The sequence below is a fragment of the Halichoeres trimaculatus genome, unplaced genomic scaffold, assembly GCF_033239565.1.
Source record: "Halichoeres trimaculatus isolate MK-OKI-2021-1 unplaced genomic scaffold, fHalTri1.1 fHalTri1_scaffold_7, whole genome shotgun sequence".
In the NCBI taxonomy this organism is placed as follows: Eukaryota; Metazoa; Chordata; class Actinopteri; order Labriformes; family Labridae; genus Halichoeres; species Halichoeres trimaculatus.
Genome location: NW_027437185.1, coordinates 33,070,832 through 33,096,391, shown reverse-complemented (window position 1 = coordinate 33,096,391; position 25,560 = coordinate 33,070,832). Strand labels below are relative to the sequence as shown.

At 40.2% G+C, this 25,560-nt stretch overlaps 1 protein-coding gene across 3 annotated transcripts in view; it reads left to right on the top strand.

The window, feature by feature from the left end:
* LOC141793357 (transcription factor COE3) overlaps positions 1-25,560 on the top strand; it is a 174,535-nt gene that overhangs the window by 133,659 nt on the left and 15,316 nt on the right. For all 3 annotated transcript variants that reach the window (XM_074673988.1, XM_074673989.1, XM_074673987.1), the window contains exons 11-13: positions 8,023-8,111; positions 22,059-22,124; positions 23,743-23,917. In XM_074673988.1, the coding sequence (XP_074530089.1) occupies positions 8,023-8,111; positions 22,059-22,124; positions 23,743-23,917 (330 nt within the window). The remainder of the gene's footprint in view (positions 1-8,022; positions 8,112-22,058; positions 22,125-23,742; positions 23,918-25,560) is intronic.

Genomic DNA, 25,560 nt, shown 5'->3' with positions numbered 1-25,560 from the left:
CGGTTTTTTGGGGATCTGTCCTGGGATTAGTCAGTGGAAACGCCACAAAGTACATGTCGTACGGAACCGATCTGCTTGGTGGAAATGCAGCTTTAGTGTCAGTATCAGGCAATGACCACTTTGTCAGGTTGAAGTTAAGGTTGTGGTCTATTTGGTGCATTTACTCTGTGTTTAGAAACCTAGCTTGTTGTTTTATCACAAGTTTTTATTCAGTTTTCTAAACTCTATGGTATCTTTCTCAATATTCACTTTGAAATACTTTAGAACTTGAGCCTTTGGTTAAAGATACCTACCCACCCTAGAGTCTACTTTCATATCACTGCGGCTGTTTTAAGGTACCCTCTGAAATTTTGTCGGGTAATTTTATTACAGTTAAGAGAAACTCTTTGGTGTTCCCTTTAGAGCAAAACTTCAAGACAACTTGACGTTGGTTTTTGTCTCAGAGTCTTTTTGAAGACTTTATGCATTTCATCAGCGTCTGTTGAAAGTAGTTTGAGACACATAAACCTTTGGTGTGTGAATCAGCAGCATAACGCATCACTTTCAGAGGATGTTTAAGCATCTATTTGAAGTGTGTTTGTTGTACACAAATTTGGTGTCTGTTTTACGTTACCCCACAGTGATTTTAGGTACCTTACATGTTATCAGATTGATTCTAAATGGGTAAAAGAAACTGCTAGACCTAGACCTCAGTATTTCCTCAGATCTGTTGAATAGGACAAATTCTGTGTTTTTGTCCTGTTTCATTCTGAATTTATTACTTTTCCCGCCTCCTGTGATTTTTACCTGGAATATATTTAATCTAACTCTTTTTATCCCTCCTTTAAACCCACTCTTCCTGTAGTTGGAGTGTTATAAATGAAGCAGGACGTGTTGGCTCATTAATTGGCCCGCACGTCTGAGTGTTCACACGTTTCTCTGCTGCTTTCGTAGCTGCATGAAGTGAACATCTCTGCTCACACACGTGTAAATGTTCACAGCTCTGACCTGCTGTTTCACTGCGTCTCCTCTCATGCTACAAATCTGGCGTCAAGAAATTAGTTTAACGTGTAACCGCCTCCCCCTTCCTCCTTCTCCCCGCGTCTCTCCCCCCTCTTCCTCTCCTCAGTCACTTAGTCGCCTAATAACAGAGCGCTCCGATCAGCAGGACGCCAACCAAGCGTTTGATCACTTTCACAGTGAGGAGAGGGAGAAGAAAGCAAACGGAGGGAGCGATAAATACTTGATTAAATATATAAAGAATCCCCCTTCTCTCCTCTCACCTCTGAATTATCTCCCTCTGCTCCTCTTCTGATTTATAAAAAACATCAGACAGCAGCAGAGAGCGACGGCCGCGGCCTCCTCACTCGCAGAAAAAAGAGGAGAGAGAAAAATCAATACAAATTACGATGGAGAAAGTGGCACTGATGCCTGGAATTGCAGCATATGTTTACACTAAATCAGGCAATCTGTCTTCATATGGGCGGTGTAATGCGTGGGGAGGGGGGTGAGGGTGGGGGGGTCAGGGTTCGCGCTGCCAGCCGCCGCTCTCCAATTACTCCAGCTCTTTGCAGGGAGGCAGCCGGTATCGATTGGCTGGGAGGAGCACGGGGCCCTGCAGGCAGCCAATGGGGCGCTGGGGTCAAAGTGCGGCGAGATTTTAATAAGTCTAGGTAATGGGCTTAATTTCTGCAGAGGGAGGGAGGGAGGACGGGGGAGGATGGGGGAGGAGGGGGAAGGACTATGAGCCGCCTGTCCAGAGGTTCATTAAAAGACTCCATCTTTGTCTCCTCCTCCATTCTCTCATCCTCCTGATGATGTCAGAGGAAAAGATCCTTCATCCACCCAAACATGGCGTCTGTTCACAGAGCTGTCGGTTCAAATAACAGCTACTACGGTCAGATTCATCTCCATGGCAGCAGATTACGAGTGACACTTAAATAAAACTTAAGTTTGAGAAATCCCACACTTTAATTGTAAAGAAAAAGTCTGTTGCAGCAGATGTGAAAAAGAGTTTTTCTGTGTATTTAGCATTGACTCTTTAAAAAGATGAATGTATGTAAAAATGAAGAACATGTGACGTAAGGTGTGAAGGTCTTGACTATTCCTTTATTTAATCTTTATTTGAGCAGGTTTGTATGGGAATACATTTTAAGGGGCAGGCCAGTTTTGATTTTTTTTTTTCTTTTTTTTTTCTTTAATAATTTTATTTACAGTTTTTTTGTTTAACAATACAAGAAAAACAAGAGGCAGAAAAAAGAGAAAACAACAAAAAACAAACAAACAAAACAATCAAACAAAAAGGAACAAACAAGTATGCACACTACCATAGACAGTACAACAATAATAGAAAAGTCAAAATTCATGCCAGTCCAGAATTGATATTTACATGAGATGACAGTCCAGTCCTTAAGTCCAAGATTAAATTAAAGATCCAAGTGCAAAGTCCCAGTGTTGATTCCACAAGGGAAGACCTTGGCTTAGATACATGGAGGGATGATTTGTAACAGATAACATCACTTATACACATTATCAAAACCTCACAGTACAACAAACAAACAAACAAAAAAATATACATACTTAGTTAACAGACTGTTCCTTCCCCTTTTTTATATATTCAATAAAGGGCCCCCAGATATTTAGGAACTTTGGGTGTGAATTGGACTGTGTGTAACGAATCTCTTCCAAGTATAAGCAAGAAACCATATCATTCAGCCAGGCTTTAAAAGAGGGAGGGGTGGTGGACTTCCATTCTTTCAGAATTGTCCTTTTTGCTATAACCAGGCCAAATTTTGAGGCTTTTTGCAGGGCAGAAGGAAGGGTTAAAAAACTATCAGAACAGCCCAAAATAACAAGAAGACAGTCGGGAGATAAAGGTTTTTTATATATGATTCTGTAAAGATGAAAAATGTCTTCCCAGAAGCCTCTGTGTATCGGACATGACCACAGTTGATGAGCTAATGTCCCGTCCCCTCAGTTTTGAGTTTTAAAGTCAGAATTCTAAAAAAGTCAAAGTTCCAGAGTTCTGTTCTAGAATTCTGTCTCAAAGGTTAGAGTTCTGGAATGTCAAGGTCTGACCTTTAGAACTCTCATCTTTACATCAGAATTTCTGAACTCCTACCTTTGTTACAGAACTCTGACATAAAGGTTGGAGCTCCAGAAGTCAAAAATCTGTCAAAAAATCTTAGAGTTCTAGGATGAATCCCAGAGTTCAAACGGTCAAACCATTCTAGATCCATGACTGGCGCTTCAGTTTACACAGAGATGATCAGCTGGACAGGAAGTTAGAGAGAGGAGGTCTTAACATCAAAGGCAGAGTTCTAGAACATTGATATTGAATTAGAACTCTGACAAAAGTGCCACACACACACACAGCTGGTGTCAGTTGATGGATGGGAGAGCATGTAGGCAACACTGAGTGGAACTGGAATAGGACAGGGATCTGGTGTGAGTCCAGCGTTAAGCTGCTCTTTTTCCTCCAGTTTTGTAGGTCTTTCTTTCTACAAATCGGAGCGATTTAAACTGGAGCAACCTGTTATAGAATATCTACAACCTAGTTTGTGAAACACATTAGTAAGTTGAAAAGCATTAAGGAAATCTGCTAGCTGTAGATTGTTGTCAACCTTGCAGAGCAGACGGACCTGCCTGATTCAGTTTCTGAAATCCTGCACATCCATCTTGTCAGGCTCCATTGACCAACGATTTCACTCGGCTAAATCCTGACCGGCCCAATCAGGGAAGAGAGGTGGGAGCAGTGGGAGCAGACGTGACGTCAGCAGACTTTCGTACTTGTCAGCGTTCCTTTGATTCTCAAGTTAAATTTATAAAAACGGAAGCTGTCGTCTAACGCCTTTTTCACAGCTGTTTCACGTGATTCAGTAGCTGTTCATCTATTATTTCTTAGAAGCATCGGCTCATATAAGCTACGTCATACCGTGGCTTGATGTGGATTGGTCCGTGGTGAGTGTGTCAATCAGAACGGTCATCCAATCACCAGCTGCAGATTTTTTTTAAAGTCCTGCCTCTGAAAACAAATCAGAAGAGCTGCTACACAGATGGACTAGTGAAATATTTCCGTGGCGGATATATGAAACTGTCCGTATGGCGTGTCAGGTTAGATTGTTGTAGGAATGTGAAAACATTCAGTGTGATTAGTTTTACAGTTTAAAATCAGTCTGCAGATGTTATCTGGCTGTCAGACTGGCTATGAGGGACTCGGAGGAAATTTGGGTGTAGCCAGGTGACAAAAATAAAGATTTTTTTCTTTTGTAAGTCTAACCTCTCCCTCCCGACATATTTTACAATCCCCGAAAAAAACACACGAGAATGGCATCTGTCAATCATTGTTAAACGTTACGTAAAACCTCGTTTTTAACATCTCATTACTAATGAAAATGAAACTTTTCAGAAAAAAGAGGACCTGAATACAAGGCAACCAAACAATATCTTCAAATCATCACAACAATAAGACGTGAGAAACATTTCTACCAGGTGTATTAATTTTTTAAAGTTTGACCACAGCCCATCTGGAATGACTGGGGAGCTGGATTTTTTTTACCTTTGCTGCAGCCAGCCACCAGGGGGAGCAGTTTTTATGGCGACCTCACTTCACGCTGAGCAAGATGATGCCCTTGTTTTTCAGTTTATGTATTTGACAGTCAATGAAACATGACACAAATAGTGACATAACCAAACAACAGACTTACAGTAGTAGTAGTATTTTGTAAACATGGTTTTATATTTGCACTGAACAACTTCAGGTCTGATCCAGAGTTTGTTGCCAGATCTTTGGAAGTTTATATGATCATAAAGTTGCAAAACAAAGCGTGTCAGCTGAAAACAAAGAGAAAATTAAACCCTCAAGTTAAAAAGTGACGATGTTCTGAGAGAGTTCAGTGTGATGACTTTAAAGATAAATGTTCCCATCAGCCGAGCTTGGCCTCTTCCTGCAGCAGATCAGAGCGGCTCATTCGATGCAGAAGAAGAGTTAAACACCACCTCTCTCCTCTCTGAGTGTAAATGGGTTTTTATTCAATTGCAGTGTTTCCCATAGTGCCTTTCACTTGTTTTATAAGTTGGGATGTATGTACGCAGCGTCAAGAGGTTTATCCGGTTTGCTGCTCGTGTCGTTATCTCCATTCATCCTCCGCTGCTCTGCATCCCCCCAAAAAGTCTCTTTGGGATCCCACAATGAATCCCTCTTTCAAGCACGCCGGGCGAGGTAATAGATTCAGGCCGCCGCCGCCGCTCTCTGCTTCCTCTCAGGGAAGAAATCCAACATGGCAGCCCCTGCGGCGAGGGCCACGTCCCTCAGCGCTCTGTCACCCTTCAGATATCATCCCCACCCCAGTCGCAGCCTGAAAGCCCTTTTTCTCCTCCGCTCCGCTTGAAACGGGCTCCGACAAATTTGATTTAGCAGCTCGCCGTCGCCCATTCCCGGGGAAAGAAAACAAATATTGTTATAATGGTAATAACATCTATTCGGAGCGCGGGCGACAAACGGTGGCGGGGCCCTTTGAAGGAGACCCCTCTGTGCTGCGTATAGCTGCCTTATTCTTATTCATGAAAGCCGCGGTTATGCATATTAGTGCAAACTAGCTATTCTACTCAGCGGCATTTGGTGTGTCAATCATCCTTACAGACTACAAGAGCCAACGGTGACAAAGCGGAGTGGGCAAGATCGGCTGACAAATTGTCCCCAAAGTCAAATTTGACAGCCTTTTATGATTAATGGGCTTGATTATGGAGAAGTGTCTCCCTGAACTCATTTCCGGGTGTTTCTCCTGCTCTGCTCTCTGCGTACGGAGAGCGGCAGCAGCAGCAGGAAGAGGAGGAGGAGGAGGAGGAAGGCCGAGTGTTTTCGGAGGTGAATGAGCGAGGTAAAGAAAAGAAAGGTTGGATTGAATTAGCGGAGCAGGAGCAGAGCAACGGCGGAGCGGGGAGGACAGATGGAGTGTGAGGTCTCACACTTAATAAACAGCAGGACGATCCCTCCTTCTCCCTGCTTCTCTCTGTATCGCTCCGTTAGCGTCCACTCTTAATAAGAACCAACAGACTGAAGCTGGAGATCACTGAGAGGTTGCTCTCGTGTTTTCAGGTGCAGCAGGCGTCTGTTTCCACCTCTGCTGATATCACTTTAGTCAAATTTAAGCAAAATCACTGCAAAAAACTGAAATCTTATCAAGTGTTTTTGTCTTATTTTTAGTAGAAAATGTTTTTCAGACTTAATCAGAGCCACATTCACCTGACCAGCCCAGAAAAATGTTTTATTTCAAGTTATTAAAAGACAAAAATGAGGTCTGAATCGTTGTAGCAAGTTTAAAAATCTGCCAATGGAACAACAAGAGAAAAGTTAGTTCAATTAAGAGATTATTCTAGTTTCAAGGATTTCAAGGAAATTTTTCTAACATATAACTTAAATAGAGACATTTTTCTGGACTGATCAGTTGAATGTGGCTCATATTGAGTATAATAAGACACTTTCTACTTGAAATAAGACAAAAAGCTTGATAATATTTCAGTTTTTTGTAGTGAATACCAAAAGAAAGCTCCAGTTCAGTGAAACCTGGGCTTGGTTTTTACATATTTTGAGGTCTAAACCTCTAATACCGTACGTCACCTGGAGATTTCTTCAGTGTCAAGCGTCTTAAGCTTACAAGAGTGGATTTTTAACCACCAACAGCCCTTTAAGATTCTCTAAAAACACACCAGACTACATTAGGGAAACAGAGAGTTGAACTAACAGGTCACAGGAGTTGTTGATCTACCTCTACCTTGATGAATCGGTTTCTTTCTTTGGTAATTTATAAGTTTCATATCATTGTAAGACCGGAAAGTAACCCTATAACACAGGTAACCCTTTCATATTTGGAGTATTAGCAATAACCTGGAGTAAACTCATATTTTAGGTTTTAAAAAACAGAAAAATCGTCCCAGGGTTACTTCTTTTCTAACCTGAATATTTGGTCATGTATACACCTATCAGGATATCCCCATCCAAAGGAACATTTATTTGTGTTCTATGCATGTTCTGTGCAAGGAATCTTGGTCAGGAAGTCCGCCATGCTGCTGCTGCTGCTGCTGCTGTTGTTGTTGTTGCTGCTGTTGCTATGGATACAGTAAGAACCCTGTTTTCTCGCACATGTAAACGGGTTGTTCTGAATGTTTCAGAAACCAGAGTACTGACCTGAACCATGAAAACATATTGACAGATTGAAGTAGAGGTAGAACAGCAACTCCTGTGTTTTGTAAGAAGTCTGGTGTTCCTAGTAAAATACATGTATTCATCGCCAACACTATAAAAACTTCACCTACATGCAGGTTACCTGTTTTGTAGGGGTGGGAGAAAAAATTGAAAACTGATATAATGGGATTTTTTATTTGACAATATGAAAATTAGGATTCTTTGTCAAAGGATTTTTTTTTCCAAATAAAAATTCTTTATTTTAGTCTTTATTTATAAACTGGATTGGAGAAAGTTACCAGAGGGGTTAAATGTTGCTCCTGATATAGTCTGTAGGCATTATCATCTTCTTTTAATTTTTTCACATGGTCTGATGTTAAAAAAGCAAACTATAAAATTGAAAAAATCTTAAATATCGAAGAATCCCAATTTAAATCTAATCGGCACCCCAAAAGTCATAATAGAATTAAATTACAAGAATAGCATATCTTTCCAGCCTCTGTTTAGATAGCATAATGTTATCATGAGCGAATGTTATCGAATATTAATCATATACAGGAAAGTGGGAAATCATGAGGTGGGGCAGGACAAAACAAACTGTGGTGTGTAAAAAGAAATTAAAACACATTAATAAAGATAAATAGAAAATGTTTCTGTGTCATTCTTGAGTCAGTTCAGTTATGTGACTCAAACTCTTTGAAAAGCAGAAACCAAAGCAAAAAGTGACCGGTTTAAAAGTCTACATTTTTGTTTTTATCATTATTTTCTTGTAATTGAATATTCTGACTGTGTGTATTTCACCTGTGTTTGAGGTTGCTCTGATTATAAACTGATTCCTCTTTGTTTCTTCTCATTTGCAGCCTTGAACGAGCCGACCATAGACTACGGCTTCCAGAGGCTACAGAAGGTCATCCCTCGCCACCCGGGGGACCCTGAGAGGTTACCAAAGGTCAGTCCTGATGACTCATTAAGCCCTCTCTGCATGCTCAGGTCAGGGGGTCAAAGGTCAGGTTCAAGGACCAGAAAGTGAGACAGCCTGGTTCATACCTGTGTGCACCTGTCAGTCAGAGCTTAAGGTTAACAGGCGCATTACAGGCTGGCTGAAATCTGGAGTGGCTGTATGTCCCTCTGTGGACACCGTAGACCACCTGCACTGCATGAATTAAAGCTTTGCTGTAATATTCGAGCCGCCTGATGTGATTTGTTGGTTCTGCTCGGGACACTCTTGGCAGAGTCGGTGCCTCCTCGCTGCCAGCCGGCTGATTGTCCCCGATCCTTCAGACGGGAAACAGCTGTACATGGGAGAGAATCTGCTGCTGCTCGCACTTAGCTTTGTTTCCCCTCGACTGGCGAGGAGGAGGAAGGTTTGGATGGCGGTGAGATGCTGGCAGAGATGCAGGGAAAGGCATGATGTTGGAATCTGACCGGATTGGTTCATCGGAGTGTGGAAGACTCTGGTATCAGATCATGTTTGTGTGTTTGTGAGCACATAAACAGAGTTTGTCCCGTCAAAATGAAGCTTGTGGGAAGTGAGCTGACTTTTTTACAGTGTTTATAGTCTGAGGGGCATTGACCAATCAGGTGTCAGCAGGAGAGCAGCTGGAGTTCTAGAACTCTGAGGTCATTGGATGAATCCTGCCTTTGATCTCAGAGGGCCAAAGAAGCTATGACATTGGGGTCCATTCAACAAACAAATATTCAAGAAGTAGTTTGATTTTTGGCTTATGACTAATCTTCAGCATGATCATCACATTCATCAGAAGAAAATCAGTTTCTGTTTCAGCTTTGTACGCCTGAAGGAAGAGAGAGAAGCCTCTGTGTGACTTACTGTTTACAGTGAAACTCACAACAAACTGATGAACAGGCACTGCTTTGAGTTTCTCTTCTCCTTTACCTGTTCACATCATCTCTTTACAAGTTATTGATTGGATCGTGAAATGAAGTTTGGGCTGGAAGTTTTAAACTCCTGAGGCTAACAGGTGCTACCTGTTTGGGTCTTAGATTGATTTACAGATAGAACAAATGTCAACTTGCAAAAGAAAGAAAACTCTGAGTACTCAAAAGTACAAATAAACAAAGCTTGTGTTAGTTAAAAAGGTAAACATCAATAAATTAGATTTTAATTTGAATAGAAGGGATTTTTTTTACAGAATTTTGTGAATCTGGGATAGAAAAAGCTGAAGGGAGACAGGAAATGTAAAGAGTAGTGAGTAAGAGAGGATTTCCATTTAAGGACCATGAGTAGGAGTTAAACCAGAGACCACCACGATTTCAGCTCCTGTATCTCAGTTTTGGAGCAAGTGGCTCCGAAACAGGGGTTGTGAAATGCACATCAAAATCAAAAACGATGAACAACTTCATATTTTATTCATTATTGTTGAAATATAAGCAAAAATAGTGATTGCTAGTCTCTAGCATCTCATTTTTGGAGGTGGATTAAAAATTTAGGAACTCAAATTTGAAAAAAAAAAAAAGTTGAGGGAGCCTTGATGATGGATAGTCGACTAGCTTGAGAATCCTGCTTTGGCATCAAAACCAGAGACCACTAGGATGGTGACTAGCTTCTATACATGGGGTGCATGCTGGATCCTATAGGGCAGTTGGAGCCCAATAAGTGTTTTTTAAAGTATCAAATCTTACATCTAATCTTGGGGAAAACATTGCTTAACATTGAAAAAAGATTCTGAATCAGAGCGAAAGCAGGATACACAAAGAAATAACTCTGTCCCATTGTTTATAAATTCCTGTTTTTACCTGTGACAGTAACGTTTGAAAAGTAAATAGTCTTTCTGTAATCCAATGAGCTTGATGAACAAAAATATTCTACTCCAATGAAAAATATCACAAGATAACTTAGTCAATATCCCCCAATAATATTGTTTTTGAGCTATTAAGGTTGGAAGTACAAGTGAAGAGATAAACTGTTTAAAGTCTGTCCAGATGGATTTTTCTACAGCCAAAGGGATTTCCAACCAAAACACATTTAAATCTACTTAACACCAGCATCTGAAAATAAAAACATAAATAAAACAGCTTCAGAGTGAAGAGAAGTGTCTCTGATTTGTAGTTAATGGTGTAAAAATCACAGGAAAATCCCTCAGTGTGTGTGTAGAGAAACATTTGTGGTGAAATCTGTTATTTTGGTTTCAATATTCACCAACAGGAAGACATTGGTATGCACACACATACACACACTCACACACACTTACACACACCTGCCCTGGTTAGTATGAAGAGATTATTCGGGCTGCTGCCGGCGGCGTGCTAACTGAGGCAGATTCTTTGAGGCAGCGAGCAGCGGTGGCGGGCGGCGAGCGTCAGATGGGCTCTGACACTCGAAAGCAGCTGCCAAATTGAAACCATTTATCAAAATCTGACATCGGAGATCCAGTCGCCAAAAAAGCAGTTTATTTGTAAATTGATACTAATAGTGAGCATACATTGTCTGGCCTCTTTGATGGCCTGATTTACAGCCAGAGTGGGACGTCAAACCCTCCTCCTCCTCCTCTGCGCCTTTTAAATATTTATTTATTCAAAAGAAAACTCAATAAGACCGCCGAGTTTTTCCTTTTGGACATGAGAGAAAATCACAGGGAGAGGTGGCGGCGCCGCAGCGAGCGCTCAGCTCTCAGCCGGATCATGTGACCGAGCAGTGACGGGTTAACTCGACTTGTCACTTCTCTTTTGTTTTCACCGGCCGGCGCGCTGCGGAGGACAGGAGGAGGGATGGAGAGAGATGTTTGGGTGACGAGGGCTCTGCTTGTGGACAGGCGGCGCGACACGGAACAGATTGATTCGTTGTTGGGCGTCAGGTGGAGGATTGTGGGTGCAGCGTGGAGGCAGAGTGGGTGTGACTGTTCAACTAAACAAGAACAGTGAATATGGAAAACAGGAGGGAGAACACATAGGTCTAGATTTAATCTGACGGACATGAAACTGCTCCAGAGTTAAAGGCACAGGAAATGGTTAGCCTAGCTTAGCACAAAGGCTACTGGTTAATTGGAAAACTTGATCAAATGTGCAAAAATTGAAACAATCTATATTTTTTTGGTGTATCATTTAAAAAGATTGGAAGATGATAGCTGTCTTTAATTATGATTGACGTCATTTTGCCAAAAAAATTTAAACAACTGAATCAAACTTTTGGATTTCAGGAACTTTTCGGTCTTGGTTGCACTTTACCGGCTTCCGTTACCTCTTCACAAGATAGTCACAAAATCTTTCACGAAACTTACAAATGATGATGACATTAAATGTATCCTCTTAAGTGCCTGATTGATAAGTTTATAGATATTGATATGAAGTGTAACTTTTGTAAAAACAATACAGAAACACTTTCCCATCTTTTTTGAATTCTGGATTCTGGAAAGATGTCAAATCTCTCTTCTTCTCGGCTGCTAACTGGATTTACTCTTTAAATCTTAAAGAAATTGTTTGTTACTATAAAAATAAGGAATAAATTGCTCTGGAAAATGCCATAAATTTTGTTATATTATATGCTAAATTTTTCATACACTAACAGAAATTCTCCAAACCTCTTCCAAAGTTCTCAATTTTGTATCCAGAATTTGAATCCCTTATCAAATCTCTGCTTTTAATTAATGACAAGAAATGTATTAAATTCATGAACTCTTATAAAACAATCTTCCCTAAGATTTTAAGGCAGTGATTTACACATTAAGTTTGTGCTCTTTGGTTTTGTTTTGTTTGTTTTTTTAAGTGTTCATCTATTTTGAAGGTTTTGGGTTTACGTTGTTTTCAGACATGCACCGACTGATCGATCGGTGCTGATTTCCTTAATTTTGGAGTATCAGTGATCGGCCCATCCTTATATATAAAACTGATCTTATAAACCTCCGAAAAGGTCTGACAGCCAGCCATTGTTGCTTTTTGCTCTGAGACCTAAAACTCAGTACACTTTGTTGGTTGTTTAAGTTGAAAAATAAAGATTTTATTGTTTCACCGGTATTATAAAATGATTTTCAATAAAGTAAGATTGGAACATAGAAGGTAAATGCTGTCAGTTATGAAAATAAAAAATAAAAATCTGTATCGGCAGGTCAGGCTTTTTAAAGAACGCTGATCTGCCAGAAAACTGTGATGGGTGTACCCCCAGTTGTTCTTCTTCTTTCCTTGAACGTTTTTTGTCTCGTTTTGTATTTTATGTTTTGTCCTACAATTTAATGTGTCTTTAATACATTTTTAGATGCCACTTTTTTCATTTTATGTAAGTGAACACCAGATATGTTGAAAATGAATTAAGAAAAAAAAACAAAAACTGCCCTATGCTCTGCCCTCCACAGGCCTCCATAGAGCTGGCCAATCAGAGGGAAGAGGTTTGTGGAGCAGGAAGCCTTAAAGAGACAGCAGCTAAATAAGAGGCTCAGATAAGGGATTTCTAAAGAAATAAGGATATTTTCTTTTTAGCTTTAAATCACACAAAACTTCTACACCAGGGGGGCAGACGAAACACTAAAAAATGCAGAATACCCCTCTTTAAAAGTGAAGTTGTGTTTTTATTCCTCATCAACCTAAAAGCTGGTCACTTTTGTCAACTCTTCAACGTGACAGTGATGCTTTGTGTCAGCTCTGAGTCTGCTGGACGGACGCTGAGGTGTCCGCTTGCAGACGAGCCAGACTGTAAATGAAATTAGAGGTCTGAACTTGATCCAGGAGAGACCCCAGAGGTCATCAGTGACCAGTTGGCCAAACAGCCTGTCGCACCGCCTGCTAACAACCTGTCTGTCTCACACAGGGACTGACTGACTCTAAACACTGTGTTTTGGGTTTACTTTACTGTAAATACCTGGAATAAAGCTGCGGTTTTGCACATTTTCTAAATCCATTGAAAGGGATAAGATCTGGACACTCTGTGGTGGAAACAAACCAACCTTTAGACACAGACTCAGGTCATAATGAGCTGAAATGAGCTGCAGAGAGATGAATCTCTGCTGCTGATTTGTGCGCCTTAACATGGAGATTAAGCGTGTTTGGCGTGTAGCGTGTGCACCTTTAGCTCTGATCATTGACCCCCATCCTGACTCCTGAGGAGGAGGGCACCCGACCGTTCAGGGATTATTAATTCCTCCCCACTTCATGAATGAGGAGATTTCCTGCTCTCATTGAGAATAATGAGCAATATTCAATTCATGAGCGGAATTTCAATCTGTGAATGAATTAACCCCACACCATGTCCTGCATCATTAGAATATCTCTGCGCCTGATAATCGCTAATCTGGAGATTCGGTGCGATGTGGCTGTGCAGCTCCGGCTCCGCGCACAGGTCCATCCATATTTTATAGAGATCAGCGGGGCGGCGGCTGTATCTGTAGCTGCGCTCGGGGTGATTTATCATTGTTAAGGCCGCTGTCTGATGGCTTCTCCTCCAGGGTCACGATGATCCCTGCTCGCCCCGAACCTCCTCAGCCACGGAGCCGGCCCCCCGTAATTAAGCCCCAAGAAACCAGAGCAGGAAAATAGAAAGAAATAAAGAGGGAGGAGGAGAGAGAAAGCGAGGGATATGTCAAGAGATGGACGGAAGAGGGGCAAGGTCAGGAGGGTGCAGCCTCCCAGAGGGGGGAGGATGAGGAGGGTGAGGAGGGTCTGTTTACATTTAGATGAAAAAAACTGATTCAATGCAAAATTTAAATCATTCACAGATTATCACAAAGATGCCTAAAGCTTTAAAACAGTCATACTGTTAAAATACACAACACTTCTCACCATCATGATTTATGAGTTTAAATTAATTAAATATACAGCTCTTAAAAAAACTCTAGAAATATAAAAATAGATTCTTTCACAAGGAGCCAGATGGTTTACGACATGAGGGATTTCTTTATTTAGCTGTTGAAACATGCTAATCTTCAGAGTAGACAATTAATTCAAATTGTTGTGATTTTATCACAACAAAGTACAGTTTTTAATTTCCGGTTCATGATCTCACAGGAGTCGGCTCATTCTTTTGTTTTCTAAAGTTAAACTTTTATCTTGGTTATGACCTGACGTGAACTCTTCAGAATGCCGTAAGGTCAGAGATCAGATTGGACAAATGTCTCATAGTTAGAATAATTTGGATTCTTTTGAGGTGCTATTAATCTGGCTTTCAAAAATTTAGTTTACAGCTGTTTTTATATAAAAAGGAAAATTAACTGGCCCTTTAAATCTACTGATAATGTCACAGTGATGGCATCAAGTTGGAGATGAAAATTGTCTGGCTGAAAACCAATGTTGGAATCATTGTTGAGCCATTATCACCTAAATTTGGTGACTGGTTTCCTGTGTCAAGCATCTGCTCATATGACATGGCACATAAAATTGGTCCAAAGATAATTTATAAAACCAGTTTTGGACACCTGAAACAAAAAAATGAGGCAAAAATACACAAATTGTTCAACTGATTAGTAACTCAGGAAGTAAAGCTGGGGGCGGAGAGTTTTCAGATGTTAATTTTGGAAGAAACAGGCTTTAGAGAGGCTTCATCAAGTTCCACATGAAAACCGGTCTAAAGGGAAGAAGATGCTAGAATTTCGTAGAATGTTGTTTTTATTTTTAACTAACTGGACAAAGATTCTAGAATGTTTTACGTTTTTCTTTTTATCCTTAAGTAGCTGGGAAGATGGTTCTAGAATTTTGCCACTGTGCTTATATAACTGAGGAGAACAATCTAGAATGTCCCAAATTTACTGTAAAGATATTTCAAAAATAGCGCTTTTATCCTGAATTGACTGGAACAACCAGTCTAGAATTTTACTTTAATCCTTGATTAACCACCAAAAATATTCTAAATTGTTTCTTTTATTCTTGATTTATTGGGAAGAGTCTGGAACCTTCTATCTTTGTTAAGTATGAAGAAAGTTCTAGATTTTTTTTTTCCCCAAAAATTCTAAATCCAGTATTGAGAACATTCTAGAATGTTGCTTTCATTCTCAATTACCTGGGAAGAAAGTTCTAGAATGTTGTTTTGATTCCAAATTCACTGTCAGATGACTTTACTATGTTTCTGCTTTTCTTAATGAACTGGGTAAAAAAAAGAATCCAGAATGTGGCTTCTGTTCCTAGTAAACAGGAGGGAGAATCTTGAGATTCAAACACTTCAGTAACGGATACATGTGTGGTGACTATCTTTCAGATTTTATACTGTGTGAAGGTTTTTGTGGAGAGGTCAAAGATCGGCATCAAAACAAACTTTCCACCCCTCAGTCTGTTTTTTTTTTTCAGATATTTCAAGAAAAGTTTGAAGCTCAGAAAAGTCTGATTGGACACTGAATCCAAAACAGATTTTTATTTGAGAAGAAAAAGAATGTGAACACAACCAACCAACCCCACCTCAGGCTTTGGTTCGATGGAAGCAGTTGGAAAGGCAGAAAAATCTCAGAGAACAGGACCACAGCTCTAAATTTAACTTTGTTTCTTGACTCAAGTTTCTCTTTGGTGCTGTGGTCTGATCTCCTGCTGCGGGGTGTTTCACAGAATCTGTTCCTGTTGTGAATGATCTCTTCTCAGGTGAGCGACACCTGTTCAGGCTTGGAGCAGATCATCCAATCAGCTGCTTCCCTCTCTGAGCTCTTTGATGTGTCCAGTTATCCTCCCCCCTCCTTTCATTCCTCTCCCCTGACTCCATCCATCTCTCAGCTGAAGGGAAACACCCAGGGACCCTCTCCTCTTCCTCCTCTTCCTCATCTCCCAACTCCATCTTCTCCCATATTCCCCTGTCTCCCCTGTCTCCCCCGTCCTCCCCCCTCTCAGAGGTGTGGGTCAGTGATAAGAGATGATGATGATAACCGGGAGCCAGTGCATTACCGTATCGATCGGGGCCTTTCAGCGCCGTTAAAGCGCCCGCCGCTCTGATTGCCCGCACTCGCGCTGACAGGAATCCAATGGCACTGTCTCTCTTTCTCTCTTTGCTTGTGTGTGTGTGTGTAAGTGTGTGAAGGGTGTGGCCGGGCAGCTGGTGTGTGTGTGTGATGGTGTGAATGGGACCAAGGCAGCGATCAACTTGTGTAAGAATAACGAGCTGAACTTCTTCTTCTGTGGTGGAAAAACTATAGCTGCAGCCCACAGTGTGTTATCCACAGATCAGAACGTTTAGGCCAGGAACAAATGAACAAGTGCGAGCACAAACACACACAAGTAAACACACACACTCACACTAACACACACGCACACTGAGCAGCAGCAGCGAGGCCTCGGAGGCGTCATTAACTTGAGAAGGCTGTTGTGTCTGTCAGGACCTAATGAAAATAGAAGGAGGACACACACACACACACACACACACACACACACACACACACACACACACACACAAACACACAAACCCACTACTCGTACATAATACACACTGTTCACGAGACATACACAAAAGCTAAACTCTTGTATGCAGTTTCAGTGTCAATGAACTGTATTTTTCAAGTGTGTGCTTATGTTAACGTACATATATAAATTAAATGATTGTGTGTGTGTGTGTGTGTGTGTGTGTGTGTGTGTGTGTGTGTGTGTGTGAGACAGGCAGCTGCTGCCTCTCAGCGTCTTGCTGCTGCAGCTGAGCGAAGGAGACATTAACTAACTTCTGTTTTCTAATGGAGATTAATGAAGCCAGAGAGCAACACACACACACACACACACATACACACACACACACACACACACACACACAGACACACACTATAACCCCGCCTGTGATGTTAGGGCTGGTTCAATGTGTAGTTCAGAATATTTACGAAGATAAACATAAATAAAAATAAACAAGAGAATAAAAAGAGGAAACAAAACAGAGAAAGGGGAGGAAACAAGGAAAGGTTATAAGGGAACAAGGAAATGAAAGACGGCAAGAAGGGTTGAATTAAATGAGAATGAAAGAAAAAAAGAGAAGTAATGAGAGAAAGAAAGGAAAATAAACAAGGGATGGAGGGGGGAATAATGACAGGGGAAAGACAGAAGGAAATGAACCAAGGGATAAAGGACAGAAACCAAGGAATAAAAAAAGGGAATTAAAGAAGAAAAGAAAGTAAACAAAAAGCAGAACAAAGTAAACAAAGAAGAGAGGAAAAAAAAACAAGTAGTGAAATAACACAAACAAGAAGGAAGACAGGAAAGGATAAAAGGAGACATAGAAGAAAGGGAAGAAGGAAAGAAACAGATGAAATACATGAACAAAGGAAAGGAAAAGGAAGAACAATAGGGGAAATGGGAGAAGATAAGGAAACAAAGGAGAGACTAAAAAACAGAAGGAGAGGGAAATAAGAAAAAAGGAAGAAAATGAATAAGGGGAAGAAGAAAAGAATAGTCAGAAAGGGTGTGAGTGAAAAAATAAAATAAGGAAATTTAAGACACAGACGGGACATTTAAGACGTAAAACTAAATATGACAAAAAAAAGTCACATCTGTCTTGTTTACACAAATATACAAGTCAAATGTACACAAATATATTATACAGTAACACACACACACACACACATACACTGTTGGCAGGCTCAGGCTGACAGATTGTCCTACAATAGCGAGGGAAGCTGCTGGGGGGTTTGATTGACAGGAGACTATTCATTCACTACCCACACACACACACACACACACACACACACACACACACACACACACACACACACACACACACACACACACACACACACTCACACTCACGCACACTCACGCATACACACATCTGTGCAAAACGTACGTCTGCAAACAGAGAGGTTGTACTAAAGCCCTGGGTCTTATCTTTTACCTTGTGAAGTGTAGTTCAATGCCCTACAGGAAACTACAAACATGGCCTCTTTACTAGCTTGATGCTCAAGAGGCCTCAGCTAACAGCTGTGGGGTGATGCGTTCAGGGTCAAAGCTGGTTAAAACATGAGGAATTTCCTCAGACGGGGAATTCTGGACTTAAGTCATGACCTTGGCTGAAGATTTTACGTGATGTCAGTGAACACGTCACATCAGGCTTCAGTTTCTTACTGTAAAGTTTTGACCTCAGCACAATCTTTTTATCTGAATAAGGCTTTTTGAAAATTTTGACAAGTGTGGCATTCACTGGTAAGCTGCCCTGTAGGAAAATCAAAAATTGGACAAAAGTTTTTTTGTCGTTGTTTGTTTTATATTCTTGGATTTGATGGTACATTTTCAGAGTTTCAGTCAGTGTCAGTTTGTGGGTGTGGAAAAAAAAAAAATCTCTGGATGTTTTTTGTTTCCATCTCTCTGTGTTGGACCGTCTCCTTCGAGGTCAGCGTCTGTCGTGGGAAATGAGAGCGATTTGTGTGTTTCTGTGTGTGTGTGTGTGTGTGCTGGGTTTGTTGGCAGTATCGGCTGAGCGCTCTGATTGGCTTAAAGGAAAACAATGTGGCCGATGGCGACTGTTTCTGCTCTGAGTCACAGCGGGCTGGAATAAAACCTCGGTAGAATCCAGAGTAGAAACCGAGCGTCTGTTTTAAACTGATCTTATTGAAATGAAAACCCTCTCAGGATGGAGCAGCAGGTGATTCAGACAGAGAGGAGGAAACATACTCTCTATTACAGACCTTGAATGTGTCACGATGAGTTCAATGACCTCAGGTAAAATAAACCAGGCACACTAAATACCTCTATTTTAATATTCATTATTATTTATTTTTAGGTTAAAATTGTTGCACATGAAGCTTCTTTCAATGTGAAAGAGTTTTATTCTCATTTCAAACAATCAAACACGTATTCACTAGTAAGAACAGCAATATGGACAAAAAATTTGGACATTCAGTTTCAAATAAAAACTTTACATTTATTTACTGGTGGAAGTTTTGTAAGATAATAATGTTGAAATAACAGTGAGTCCAAATAATGTGATTAAAAGTCAAAAATACAAAAAAAACTTTATTACTTATGGAAACTATATATTTCTCTTATGGAGAGTTGAAATTGTTATAAAAATGTCAGTTATACTAAGTCTATATGTTATTATAAAATTCAAAATAATAAAATACTTAACAGTGCAATGAGAGGAAACAATGTAATCTTAAGCATTGTTATAGATAAAATTTCAAATTACATGGTAAACTGTTATCATGTAAGAAAAATTAAAAGAACAAGTTAATGTGTGATTATGTTATGGGAAGTTGAAATTATGGGATACATATAAATCATTTGGGGATTAAAAAAAGTTACATTTTTGAGAAAGATTTAAAGTACTCAAAAGTAGAAAAAAAAACATTTTTAAAACATGGGATACAAGTATGAGATAATACAACATTATTTAAATGTTAAACAAAGAGACTTGAAATTTCAAGCTATGCAGTCATCATAATGGGATATAAAGTTGGAGCTACAAGGTTGTTAATTTTTAAAAATTGTGTCATAATTACTGGATAGTAAAGCATTAATTTGTACAGAAATGAAACTATAGTTTTTTATAAAACAAAAAGTCAAATTGTGATGTTGTTATTCATCATTGGATAAAATGGTGAAATTATGAGATTTTAAGTCATTGCTTTAAAAAATGTCAGAATAACAAGATGTTAGTTTTAATTATTACACAAAAAGTCAAACTTATGTTTCAACACTTCATTATTATGATAAAATAAGTTAGAATAAAGGCGATATAATGAGATGAAAACTTAAAACTGCAAAATAGTTCAGTTGTTTTGGGATCAAATGTTAAGATAATCAGATAGTAATCCATCATTGTAAATTTAAAGGTTTAAGCTAAGAGGTTGTGATTTATTATTTGCAGACAAAGTGGAAAATATTAGACTGAACGTCTGAATTTTGAGATATTTAAATTTGAATTAAGAACTCAAACTATAGCTTAGTGAGTCATTATTCTGATAAAAAGTTATTTTCTATTGTTTACTGTTTTTTTTGTTTTGTTTTGTTTTGTTTTGTCATTTAAAAAAGAGAAATCTCATTGTGATAGTTTCAAATAAAAAGTAGTCCGCCAAGGAGAAACCAGTAAAATCCTCCTTAATTTATCTCCTTTAAACAAAATGTAGGGGGTCGTTTTACTATGACCCCCCTCTTTCTGTCCCTCCCTGCTGCGCGCCTGCTGCGTGTGAGTGTCTCCCGCCTCCTCTCTGCTGTAATACCTCAGGGAGCTCCAGCAGAGGCCTCCACCTCCCCGCTGCTGCTCCTCAGGGACTCACACCTCCTCCTCCTCCTCCTCCTCCTCTTCCTCCTCTCCTCTCTGTCAGCTGATCATCCTCAGGTTTCTGTGTGTGTGATGTGTTTACACCTGAGGCTGACGTGTGAAAAAACACACCTTCAGTCACACTCCTGGGAGTGTGTTCACCCTCTCTGTCTTCAGATTACTTTGTCCCTTTGAATCCTTTCCTTTGTTTTATGCTTGTGTCCTTTCCTTTCTCCTTTCCATCCCTTCCTACCTGCCATCACCTTCTTTCTTTCTTTCTTTCTTTCTTTCTTTCTTTCTTTCTTTCTTTCTTTCTTTCTTTCTTTCTTTCTTTCTTTCAGTTTACATCCTTTGCGTTTCTTCCTTTCCTTGTTCCTTACTTCCTGCTCTTGATCCTTCATTTATTTCTTCTTCTTTGCTGTCATTATGTCCTCCCTTTCGCCTTCTTTCCTTTCTACCTTCTATGCTTCCTTCTTTCCTTCTTCCCTTGTTTCATTCACCCTCTTCCTTGATTCTAATTTCCTTCCTTCCTGCCTCCCTTCCTTCACTCTTTGTCTCCTTTCTTCCCTTCTTCCTTCCTCTTCCTTCCTTACTTCCTTCCTGTTTTCTATAGTCTTCCTTTACTTCTTTCAATCCTTCCTTTCCATCCTTCCTGCTTGCCTTTTTTCCTTCCTTACTTTCCTGCTTCCTGCCTTTCCCTTTTCTTTTTTCCTACCTCCCTTCCCTTCTTCCCTCCTGTTTCCTTTCTTACTTCCTTTCTTCTCTACATAACCCCTCCCCTTGTTTCCTCTTGTTCAGTCTCCTTCTCTTCCTAATCTCTTTTTCACTCATGTTACTTCTCCACCTTCCTCTGTGTGAGTGTGTGTGTGTGTGTGTGTGTGTGTGTGTGTGTGTGTGTGTGTGTGTGTGTGTGTGTGTGTGTGTGTGTGTGTGTGTATTATCTATTTATCAGCCCTGTTATTGTTATTAACAGCCATCTTCGCGGTGACCCGCTGTGCTGGGGGCGCTCAGATTGGACGCTTCCTCTCCTGTGGGCTGATGGGAAAACAGCCCCGGGGCGAGCGAATAAGAGAGAGTCTGAGGCTGTGTGTGTGTGTGTGTGTGTGTGAGTGTATGTGTGTGTGTGGTCTCGGTGTTAATGGCTTCCCCCTGACTCTTCCTCTCTCTTCCTTCCCTCCGGCTATAAACTCTCATCCCTCCATCAGCGGCCATTTTGGATCTGAACGATCATTTACCGTCAGTTTGAGCTCGACTCGCCCTGTGTCTGATATCTGTCCTCTTCTCTGATTGGATAGCTCTGGCTTTTCTCGGTCACTCTGATTGGTTGGTTCTGCTTTCTGCAGGTGTAACAGGATAATCTGTTACCTGTGCTGCTCAGTTGGTGATGTCATATTTCATTTTAATCATGAATGAAAAGGAGCGCAGTGATTGGACGATTCAACAAACAGCTGATAAATCAATTACTGCATTTATTTTCATCTGGGTTTTTTTTAAGGAAGGAGGACAAATTTACAAATACACTTATGTGATAAAAAAGTCATAATTTTTTCTAAATTATTTTTCTTCTTTTTTTATTAGGTATTTTAAATGTCTAATTTTATTTGTTTATTATGTGGACCAATGTAAAGAAAAATAAAAAAAATGCTTGGTTTTACTCATTTATGATTTATTAAAAAAAGAACAATAAATAAAATATTTTTTAAAATTTTACAGACCAAGCTCAGGTATTGAATCAAAACATTAAAAAGTCATAAAAGCTTATGAAAACTGATTGAATTAACCCTGGCATGTTTTTGTGTCTTTCAGGAGGTTCTGTTGAAGCGAGCAGCCGACCTGGTGGAAGCTCTGTATGGGATGCCGCACAACAACCAGGTGAGTTAGCAGCTTCACTCTGACCTTTGACCTCAGCTGGCACCCTGCTCACACATGGATTCTTTCACAAGTCTCTTTTTCTCTAGATATACATATTTATATATATATATATATATATATATATATATATATATATATATATATATATATATATATATATATATATATATATATATATATAAAAACGTATTTTTGTGCAGTAAATTAAATTTGGGGTTATGGTTCAGTTCTGGGAGCTCCCTGTCCTTCAGTGAGCCTAAGTGGGGTGCCAAACCTAGAGGCAGACAGAGCAGCAGCAAAGATTAAGAGTGAAAAAGGTAGAAATTACTGACAGCACAAATGTGTAATGCCACAGTCAGAACAGAGTGAGCATCATTAAGAATACACCTGACTCTGGTAAATTCACACATAAATCAGGATGTCTGCCCATCTTTGAAAAGTCTTTAAAAGTCTTAAACTCATGTTTCTAAAATTAAGGCCTTGAAATGTCTTAATTTAAGTGAAGATGTCATATGCTGGTATTAAATATATTACTCAGGGGTCCTACATTTTTCAGGGCAGGACTGGTTAATGTCACCGACATCTTTCGATTTTTTTTCTATGTAGGCTACAGTCGGGCTTTTATTGTGGTAGCGAGCATCGGTGTGCCTTGTACTTCCTGTCATGTCCAGACTCATACTTTGGGCTCTGGTTTGCAATTTATTTACCCAACCTACAAAAGAAGTACCAGAGAATAACAATTCGTAAGATGACGGAGCGTCTCAGTTACACCACGTACAGGCAGAGGAGACAGTCGTGGAGCCGACACACTACGTTAGGAACACATGTTCAGACAACACGCTTTAAACTGGAGCGTTTGACAACAAAATTCTTCCACCAAATTTATAGGAAGCCTTCAGTTTGTTTGCTAGTTTATTTCTTCGATTTATTAAATAGGTTGAATTCAGTATTTGGCAAAATATCTTTCATGTATATATAAATATATATATATATATATATATATATATATATATATATATATATATATATATATATATATATATATATATATATATATATAGTTAATATTCTGGGAAAGGTAAATTTGGAAACTTGAGAAACGTGTCAGTTTTATTCCTGACATAGAAAAAAACTTCAGTTTTTTTCATTCTGTAGGAAAAAATTTCAGTCTTTTTTTGGTTTAATATATGATATAAAGTATCTGCATGCTAGCTAGCCAGCCTGGGACTATGAGTAATTGCAAAGTCATTGGGGTTTGGCTGGATGAAGTCTGTTAGGATTGCAATACAGCAGAGTCCCCCAACCATTGCATGTCTTTACAGCATTTTTGGCCTTAAATTTAATTAAAGGTGGCATCAAAAAGTCTTAAATTTGAATTGCTGAAACCTGCAGATCCCCTGTAAAGGAGATGCTGAGGTGAAGTTGGTTGTCAGAAGGAAGCTGGTGTTAAGATTAGCTGATGTTCTGTCAGCCATCATGACAAATATCAGGTTGAATGGAGCACCTTGAGTTCTCACCTGTACACAAATCCACTTTAGAGGGATACATTTGATTCTTTTAGACCAATAAATAACAGTTTTCCTCCTCTCTCCCCTTCCTGTCCCCTTCTGGTCTGCAGGAGATCATCCTGAAGCGGGCGGCTGACCTCACCGAAGCGCTCTACAGCGTCCCCCGCAGCCACAACCAGCTGCCCTCCCTCACCGGCTCAGCCGCTCACTCGGGGATGATGGGAGTGAACTCGTTCAGCAGTCAGCTCGCCGTCAACATCTCTGAGGCCTCGCAGGCCGACCAGGGTGAGGAGACACGAGTTCTTGCATTAGAGAAATAAACTCCTGCCGGATTTTCTAGAGGGGCACAGTTTGTTTTGAGGTGCAGATGTAAAAAATATGTATTTTTATTGCCCTTCAAGTTTATTTTCCTGGTTTCAGTCGACACTTTTCATCTGCCTCCGTGTTCCCTGTCACCAGTCGTTTCTCTTCATGTCTCTGACGCTCAGGAAAACGTGCAGCAAACCGCTCGCTAACACGCGTCGACAGGAAGCAGATCGAGCTGCTTTTACTCCGTGGACACCCCCCTCCTCCTCTTCTGAACCACGGTCTGCTTTTCCCATCGGCCCGGCAGCGAACACCTTACAGGAATCTATGAGGTCATGGGAAACGAGTTGCTGAAAATTCATAACTCGGTAGTTTATGTGCGCCGAGCTCTCCGGTCGGAAACATTACACCGAGGATGTGACCGCCGGCCTCCCCGCTGTCATGAAGTATGAATCGGCTCTTTGTGCCCCTCGCAATTACACGGCGTGATTAAAACATTAATAAAAACAGCGGCTCCCGAGCCCAGGCCTTATCAGACGGACGAGGAGAGTAATTTACGGCGCTAATTCAGAGCAGCTCGCCCCACTCGGCGTCCTGCTCAGCTTCTCCTGGAGGTTTCTTCCTCTGGAGTTTGTCTCTCTGACAGCTGCAGGTGGAGGAGAGAGCAACGCTGGAGCATGATGACCATGAAAACAAGAACCAAACATGACGGCAAACGCTGACAGATAGTGGTTCAAATTTATAGGCTGGTGCAGCAGCTACAAAAATGATCCTGGAAAGATCTTTTAAACCAGCTCTCTAGTGATCAGACTTCCTGATGTGACAAAAACAGAATGACAAAAGAAAAGAGAAACTTTTCCCCAAAAAAACAAATCTGTTGTTTTGAATATGATTTTAACCACCAAGAATCACATGCTCAACCACATGGATCTAACCGAGAGATGCTGATGAATATGATGAAATAAATCAAAGATCCAGGAGCTTCCCCTGCAACAAAATCAGGAACTTAAGTGGACACACAAATCAAAAATTAACACATCAAAGATTATTTTGTTGACATTACAGCCTGTCTACCTGCCGTCTAACTCCTCCTCCTGTCTGAAACATTTGGTATAAATAGTAAAATGTTAGTTTTACACATATGCCTCCTGATGTCAGTTGGCCTTGATAAAAAGTTACTAGGATATTTCCTCCTGCTTACATCCTCATATACCTGATTGCTCTCTTTTTATTCTACATTGCGTTTTCTGTCTTCTGTGGTGGCATCGCTAATGTTGCGCTGAAGCGATAGCATAGACATGGCGTTTAGCTTATGTATAGAAAAGTTGTGACGCCAACGAAATGATGTCACACCCCAGAGTGCATTACAATGTAAACCAGTGGTTCTCAGTTGGGGGTATGTGTACCCCTAGTGGTACGGGAGGGCACGTATTTTGTAAAAAAAAGCAACCAAACGAAATTCCTTAAACACAATTTATTAAATCAATGTTTGACTCCAAAATGAGTTTAAGTTCTTAAACTGAATATTATATCCAATATACACTAACAGTACAGCGCTCCGTTCAACGTCTTTTTCTTGTCTTTGCACTTGTTAGGGGGCACTTGGCACAGGGGCAGAGATA